At 47.0% G+C, this 8341-nt stretch overlaps 2 protein-coding genes across 3 annotated transcripts; one reads left to right on the top strand and one right to left on the bottom strand.

Moving 5' to 3' along the window:
• Nucleotides 1-1625: 1625 nt before the first annotated feature.
• LOC109784439 (putative pentatricopeptide repeat-containing protein At5g13230, mitochondrial) lies at nucleotides 1626-4566 on the bottom strand. Of its 2 annotated transcripts, XM_020343037.4 has the most exons (3): nucleotides 1886-4566; nucleotides 1743-1808; nucleotides 1626-1664 (listed from the first exon to the last, which is right to left on the bottom strand). In XM_020343037.4, exon 1 carries the CDS (start codon nucleotides 4517-4519, stop codon nucleotides 2039-2041), a length of 2481 nt encoding a protein of 826 aa, XP_020198626.1. In that variant the 5' UTR covers nucleotides 4520-4566; the 3' UTR covers nucleotides 1626-1664; nucleotides 1743-1808; nucleotides 1886-2038. The 2 variants fall into 2 exon arrangements, with proteins under 2 accessions (XP_020198626.1, XP_020198625.1); XM_020343036.4 differs by having other exon boundaries at nucleotides 1626-1808.
• Nucleotides 4567-4720: 154 nt separating this feature from the next.
• On the top strand, nucleotides 4721-7800 carry LOC120968254 (B3 domain-containing protein Os03g0619600-like). Its single transcript, XM_045228134.2, has 6 exons — nucleotides 4721-5061; nucleotides 5427-5751; nucleotides 5834-6024; nucleotides 6133-6784; nucleotides 6887-7128; nucleotides 7400-7800. The coding sequence occupies exons 1-5, from the start codon at nucleotides 5005-5007 to the stop codon at nucleotides 6913-6915; spliced, it is 1254 nt and encodes a 417-aa protein (XP_045084069.1). The 5' UTR covers nucleotides 4721-5004; the 3' UTR covers nucleotides 6916-7128; nucleotides 7400-7800.
• Nucleotides 7801-8341: the final 541 nt, after the last annotated feature.

Below are 8341 nucleotides of genomic sequence, written 5' to 3' on the forward strand. Positions count from 1 at the left end.
TGATTTCGCTTTGATCTGCAGGTGTTCCAAGGCCCAAGACCTCGCCTGAGCAGCCGTGTTCTGCACTGAGCAGATCTTCTCCCCTTTGTTCAACCTATTCCTTCGAGTCCACCATTTCCAAAAGCATGCAAGCAACTAGCACTTGTTCATGTTCAGTGATCACCTGTTGCACCACTTCCCTGGCTTTTGCACAAGCACATAACCGTAGCCGAACCTCTTCCAGCTGCATTTCTCTCCAGAGTTTCTTCGCCTCTTTACACCACCCATCTTCATTCAGTCTTCGGTAGCACAAGCAGAGAGTGCCACATTCAATCCCCTTCCGCTTGATGTTCGCTTTGACTGGCAGGCTATTGTGAGCAAGCGCCACAGGAACTGTTGCACCTTGGTGGACAGGGCATTTCCCATAGCTTTTTCCACTCAACTCCGGCTGTACTGTATTAACAGTAGTTGGAACAGCTGCATCATCTCTTGCTTTTATAAAGACCTGATACGCCGACTTGACGGAGAACTGACCTTTCCCGTCATGGTGCCACGCGTAATAATCCTCAAAATCCTCTCTTATAGGCGTAGCCAGTATGATATTAGCATCCGCAGGCCCAGAAGATGTCCCGGACTAGCTGCTCATCCCACGTCATGGTCGTACGATCAATAAGCTCCGCCACTTTAGTAAGCACACAGTTGCCACGCGGAGTACGAGGTCGTCGTGTTCCATCCTTGGCCAGCCACGGATCAGACCAAATGTTTATGTTGGTTCCATCTCCCACTCTCCATATAACACCTTCCTTCAGCAACTGCACTCCTTTCAGGGTACTTCGCCAAGTATATGAGATCCCCGCCTTCGGTTGAGCATTCAAAAGTGATGTATCAGGGAAGTACTTGGCCTTGAGGACCCGGGCACATAACAAGTCAGGGACTGTGAGCATTCGCCAAGCCTGTCTAGCAAGCATGGCAAGGTTAAACCCATGCAAGTCTCTGAACCCCATTCCCCCTTTACTTTTTGGTCGCGTCAGTAACTCCCAACTTAGCCAGTGCACCTTCTTCATATCATCCTGCTGAGCCCACCAGTATCTACAGATCATTGCCCCCATTTGCTCACATAGTGATTTAGTCAGGTCGAAACATGACATAGCAAACGTGGGAATCGCTTGTGCACAAGCCTTAATCAACACGTCCTTGGCTGCCCTTGAGAGTAGCCGCTCGATCCAGCCTTGAATCCTCTTTCATATTCTGTCCTTTAGGCACTCAAATACCTGGGATTTTGCTGCACCAACATACACAGGAAGGCCGAGATATTTTTCATTTCTAGCTTCTGCCCGTATATTCAAAATATTCAGCACCACTTGCCGGTCCTCACTCCTTGTATTCTTACTGAACATCACCGAAGACTTGTCAAAGTTTATCATCTGCCCCGAACAATTCTCATATAGTTCTAGCACATGTTGCAGAGCTGTGGCACGCTCTTATATTTCTTTACGGAGGGAGGCACGCCATTCGGCTCGTGCAGGTGCTCTGCGGTTGCGTGTTCTAAACCCAGTTGATTGGGATGCGCACTAATATTTCTCTCTCTGTCTCCTTTCCTAGTGTGCGTTGTATCTTGCCCTCCTGGGCTGTACTAACCTTTCTACCATTTCAATACATCGAGACGCAAGCCTTTTGTGTTTTTCCTAAAGAAAAAGATTCTGTACATATACATCACACAGATATGTTCAGGAAAAAAACCTTTGGATCTATGGCATGTTTACCTTTGCTCAGTCCAGATCAAGCAAGCCTTTTTTTTTTTTCAAACTACCCTGCTGATTGATGCCAACCTAGCACATTAAGGTAGAATTGATGAGCACAGATGTTATTGAGAGATCAATACAGGATTTGAGTTCACAAAGTGTACCTGGCACGTGGTACATGATTCAGCCGAGCAAAGACTGCTCTTTTATGTCCAGCAAATCATCAACATAAGCATTTCAAACCAGCAGTCCAGTATATTAAAGATCATACAAATCAATGAGCAGCTCCCTTCAATACATGAATGGACAATGGAACATCACCAATAGTCACCACATGAGCATGCTCCCTTGTCAAAATGATGAAATCGATTGATGTCTCTCACAATAATTTCTTGTTTGACTATTTTGGAGATCACCTTGAATATGGCATGGCAATCCAAGCAGGAGCGCAAATTCTTCATTATCCGAATTGGATACCCAGGAGGTGTCATCACAAGCCCATATGCTAAAGCCAATCTCTCACTATGCACCCACAGCATGCGAGCCTTTTGTTCCTCGTCTACGTCATGCAACACTACGTTAGTATCAGGAACATAACCTGCCCTGGTGGCTTTCAGGTTTAGCCATTCTAGCATAGCATGTATCACTCGCATATCTGGATGGTCTTCCAACCCTACTGAAAAGGCATGAATTTCACCCTTCATCTCAACCCAACTAAGACCAGTCTCCTTCCTTACACCTATATTCCTCATTGACTTCCTCAAAAGTGCAACTTCATCTAAATTCCCAGCTGCAGAATACATGTTTGATAGCAAGACATAAGTTGTTTCATCTTGTGGTTCAATCTCAAGCACCTTCTCTGCAGAAAATCTCCCCAGATCCACATTTTTATGCACTATACAGGAGCTAAGCAATGCACGCCAAACCATAGCAGATGGTGCTGAAGGGATATCTCCAATAAATTTTAGAGCATCATGCAGACGGCCAGCACGTCCTAGAAGCCTAACAATGCAAGTGTAATGCTCCATGGATGGTTTGATGCCATGATAAAGCTTCATGGAGTCAAACAGAGAGAGTCCTTGGCTCACTAAACCCGTGCTACCGTAGACAGACAGGAGAGCAACAAAAGTGATATCGTTAGCTTCAATACCGCTCTTGTTCATCCTGTCAAAAAGTTCTCGGGCATGTGCAGCATCTCCATGAACAGCATATCCTGAGATTATGGAATTCCATGAAATTATATCATGTTCTTTCTGAGTTTCAAATATCTTGCGAGCATCCCTGATGCATCCACACTTTGCATATGAGTCAATAAGTGAGTTACTTACAATGGTGTCACTGTTGAATGTGGATTTCTCAACCAAACAGTGAACCTGGCCAACATGATTGATGGATGCTGTGCTTGCGCAAGCCCGGAGCACGCTTGAGTATGTAACTTGAGTTGAAGGCGCCCTAGCAGCACGCATCTCACGGAATACACTCAAAGCATCTTCTCCAAAACCAGACTGGCTGTAACCAACAATAACTGTGTTCCAGCTCACCTCGTTGGCACCCCGCAATGATGAGAAGATCTTGAGTGAGCTTTCCATGTCGCTGCACTTGGCATAGAGATCCATCAGTGCATTTCCAACAAATAACTCAGACTCGTGACCAATCTTCATAGCATTGCTATGAATTTGCTTGCCTAGGTCCAAGAGTGGTATATTAGCACAAGCTTGCAGAACACTTGATAGACTAAATTCATTAGGCACCACAGAAGACCGCATCATTTTGATGAACAGCTCGAAGGCCTGCTCGTTCTGATTGCCCTGTGCGTACAGGGATATCATAAAACTCCAAAGTATCACATCATCATGGGGAACCATGTCGAAAGCCAAGCGGGCATCCTCAATATTCCCACATTTGGCATACATATCAAGCAGCGCACCACGAACGCGAGGCTCGGCATCATAAAGTGTTTTTACTGAACAGGCATGGATACCCTTGCCCAGCGCAACCGACGACAAGCACACGGCAGCCCTGAGCACGCTGGTCAGAGCAAAGGGGTTGATCTTAGAAGCCGCCACCCTCATCTCCCGGAAAACGTGAAGCGCGTTCTCCGGGCAGTTATTCTCAGAATAGCAAGAAACCATAGCAGTCCAAGCCACAGCATCCTTACCCAGGATCCCGTCAAACAGGCGCCTTGCATCGCCGACAGCCGCGCACATGGAGTAGGCATCGATGAGCGCAGACCCGACAAAGGCGTTCCGGTCATGGCCCAGCTTGCACGCGCAAGCGTGGACGGCCCAGGCGAGCCCCAGAGCGTCCATGGCAACGACGAGCTTGAGCAGCGAGGTGAGCACGAACTGGTTCACCTCGTGCCGCTCCAGCCGCAGCCTCCGGAAGAGCGCCGCCGCGGCCTCGAAGTCCCCGCGCAGCGCGTGGGCCTGGAGGAGCGTGACGAAAGACACCGTGTTCCGGTCCGGCAGCCCGTCGAACACCCTGCGCGCGCCGGCGAAGGGCCCGAGCTTGGCGTACAGGTTGATCAGGACGTTGGCGCAGAAGAGGTCCGGGCCGCCGCCCCGCAGAACGTGGCCGTGCGCGGCGCGGCCGCCGCGGGCATCGCCGCGCGCGACGCAGCCCTGCAGGAGCCTGGCGCACGCGTGCGAGTCGACGCCGGGCCCGCGTTCGGGGAGGGCGAGCGAGGCGAGCTCGTCGTCCAGCCACCGCAGCGCCGCGCTGGCCGCGAGGCCGCGGCGGGACGGGAGAGTGCGGTGTGGGATGGCACTGAGGAGGCGGCGGCTCGCTCGCCGGATCATCGGCCGTGGCGGGACTGCGGATCCGATGATCGATCCCCGCGCCGAGCCGCCGCTTATACCCAAGTAAAATAAAAAGTACATATACCCAGTTTTGTCGCTGTTATTACAGGCCAAATGCCATTCCACTCCACTCCACCCCTGCCTGACCGACCGGCCGAGCGAGCTCTGTTTCATTTCCATCGAGCGCAGAGGAGACGCCGCTAACGGCCAACAGATCGGGCCGGCGATCGACGGACGGGCTTAACCAGGTCAGGCTCCCAACCACCTCCTTCTTGATTCCTGGGCAAAAGGGAGGGTTTACCTCTACTGTACTGTAAATGGGGGATTTTTCTTCTTCCGGAAATGGCTTCCTTTTCTTCTTGATTCCGTAGCACAATCATCAGGTCGGAACGGCGGCGGTTGCAAGAGGAGAGGAGAGGAGAGGAGGAGCGCTCCCGGGAGCTCCACCATGTGGAGGCAGCATTACCACCGCGGCCACACGGGACATGACAAGGAGCACTTCTTTGCCGTGGCTTCGGGTGATTTCACCCACCCGCAGTATGGTCAGTTAACTTGGCCCTTCCTCCCATCAATCCACTTCTTTTCATGCGCGTGCTCTCTCCTCCAAAGTTTTATCATTAGTGCTATTTCTAATTTGATTGATATTAATTTGGTAACCAGTACTCCTACTTTACTACACTTCTGGTCCACTACCATCATTGTGCTATTTCCCTTCTAAATTATAATAAGGTGACTCATGTCACTTAAGCGCATTTGTTGTCCATAATGTGTGTTCCAAATAATCGAGTTTTTGTTTCGTTCGTTTGCCATGTCCTTTTGTATTTCCTGAAAATAGCACGAAACTTAAATTGTCACCACAGACAGTGAACCTTGTGACTCTAAGTCTGTCTTCCTTGTTCTTGAATAGTGCATACCGTGGGAGGTTGGAGACCATTTGGGGAGCATGATCTCTGAGACCATCACACTAGAAGCTCCTAATGGCATATTCTGTATTGGGGTGTGTAGAAAGGCGGGTGAGCTAGTTCTTCAGTCTGCCTGGGATAAGTTTGTCGCAATGCATCACATAGAAGAAAATTATTCTTTTTGGTTCGTGTGCCCTGGGAACTCTACCTTTAAGGTTCATATATTCAATCCCAACGGTCATGAGAAGGCCAGTTCCTGTTCTCAACCACCTTCTCAGAGCTTTGGAGGTGTTCCACCTGGCGCTATTTGCGATCATCATGCGCCGAATGGTGAGATTAATTAGTATTCTAGAGTCTAATACTACTTGTACTGTGCTTTTGTGGCCATTGTAACAATGTGCTTGATGTGCAGAACAACTACTGTCTGATCCTGGACATGTTCGGACCTCCACTGACTATGGCTATAGCACATTACCTGGCTGCCATCTAACCAAAGCACAAGATGAGAAAGTACGTGAAATAGCTTGTACCATGAGATCTCAAGTTCCCCTTTATGTGGCAGTCATGAACAAAAGCAATGTCAACTTGAAGGATTGCTCTGTTGTAAGTTGGATCTTTTCCCTAACAATTTCTTGGTTATGTTATTGACCCCATTCCTACTCTTCAAGATTCCGTCGTTGTAATAATGTCTTTTTATTTGGGTTACTGCAGAACTTACCGTTAAAGCTTGTGGAACATTTCAAAGAGGACACATCTAAAGCTACTATTCAACTAGAAGCCCCTAATGACAATATATACGGTGTTGAAGCTTGCAAGCACGGTGATGACCAAATAGTCCTCCAATATGGGTGGAAAAATCTTGTAGATGCTAATCGCATACAAGAGAATGACCTCCTTATTTTTATAACCAAGGGTAAAAAACGCCTTGAAGTTCGTATTCTTGGCACAAGTGTTCATCAGAGAACCTCTTCATGCTTTGATTTGGGAAATATTTCTAGCACTCAAGAAATTTGTGAAGATTCACTTGAAATAACCGATCCACCCCCTCATACAGACTACTATGTGAGTAGTTCTGATGATGATCACATTGTGGAAGAAGGCACTAGAAAATCATGCTACTATGTGAGTAGTTCTGATGATGATCACATTGTGGAAGAAGGCTACTATGTGAGTAGTTCTGATGATGATCACATTGTGGAACAAGGCACTAGAAAATCATTCTACTATGTGAGTTGTTCTGATGCTCATGATATTGTGGAAGAAGGCACTAGAAAATCATGTAGGCGGCAGAAGCAGGCACCTAGTCACTGTGCAAAAGCTCAAAAGGTGGCTTCAACATCCTCCCCATCTGCTGCTAAATCAGGTTATAACGCTATATTTACGTGTGTGTTTTTCCTTTTATCAACTTCCAAATTGTTTCTGGTTATGTTATGCTTATCTTATGAGGGTTGTGCAAGCTTTTCAGGATACGAAGCTCACACGCTGAATGAGTGAGCATCTGTGGAGTTTGGGGTCGATTTGGAACCTCATAGCTCCACCAGCAATCTCAAGGGGCCTTCCCAGCATCCCTACATTTTATCTGAAGGAAGGACGCCTCTAACTAGTGTGGAGAAGAAGAAAGTTGAGGAGAAAGTTCAAGCGATTCAATCTGAACTTCCTATCTATGTGTCACTAATGACCAAAAGCCGGATTAATGCCAGTCATTTGGTGAGTTCAAATACATACTCTTTGACCTATTGTTTGTAGATAGATTGCGTTGATTTGTTAACGAAATGATCTTGAGACCTACTTGTGCAATCACTACATTACAAAACCCTGTGCATGACCAATTTCTCATCTAAAAATGCATCAAAATTCATCTATTAATGCATAAACACCGACTGTACTGTACGTGTGAATCGTTCATTCCACTGAAGTAGTAGACATTGATCTGAAATTTTGATTTCTCATGCAACACATGTGCATGTCTGCTGATCAGGGCTTCCGCAGGGAATACGGTTCAAGATACATTCCACACATAAACAGAAGAATGCGTCTCGTGCTTCAGTCGGAGGGAAGCACGACGGGGCAGCCAGCCACAGTGGTAATAGATAAGAATGGTATGAGGTGGATTCGTGGTGGCTGGAAGAGATTCGTCGCCGAGAATGATGTGCAGGAGGGGGATATCGCCCTCTTTGAACGGGCAAAGAGCACGAAAGAGCTCAGGATGACCGTGTATTTCGTCCGCAAGTCAGACATAGAGGTGTAGCTCAAGCCCTGGTATGTACTGGTAGTTAATACATTGTCTGTATGGTTCTAACCGTGGTACCCTGCCATGACAAGGAGTGAACTTGTATCTCATTTGGGATAGTTTGGAGTCTAATCTGCCTCTAGTTAGTACTGTCTGATGCTCATATATTATTTGTGATTAGGAGGATGTCTCGAGGTAAACTGCAAACACCATTATGTTACGTGCAAGCTGTGTTCAGCTGCGATTGGATTATAGCGCTCGTTCGTGAACTAACTGTTTGGTTGGACTGCATGATGCTTGTGTCTCTTCGGAGATGATTTTTTTTTTTTTTTGCTTTGCCTTGATGAGTTTTCAGCACTTGTGCGACTTGCCCAATCTTGTAAGATGTAGAATTTCAGTTGCCAACAGGGAGGGATGCTTTGTCTGAATCCTTGCTTGCCCAACAGGTTCCTTGTTTGAAAACTGATTGAGAAGGCTTGCATATGCATACCTGAACCAAAAAGGACATGGGGTATGCTGGTATGGCTGAGATAGTTGATGATGATTGAATCCAAAGAAAACAAGAAACGGTTGATCCGTGCCTTCATTATATTCACTCACTGTTTTCTGTTTCTTTTTTCATATCGTTACAACAAACACAACACTATACCCTAAAAAAAAACGCAAAACTATGCATGCATCATACTAGTA

The sequence above is a fragment of the Aegilops tauschii genome, chromosome 1 (genome assembly GCF_002575655.3).
Source record: "Aegilops tauschii subsp. strangulata cultivar AL8/78 chromosome 1, Aet v6.0, whole genome shotgun sequence".
NCBI classification, from domain to species: domain Eukaryota; kingdom Viridiplantae; phylum Streptophyta; class Magnoliopsida; order Poales; family Poaceae; genus Aegilops; species Aegilops tauschii.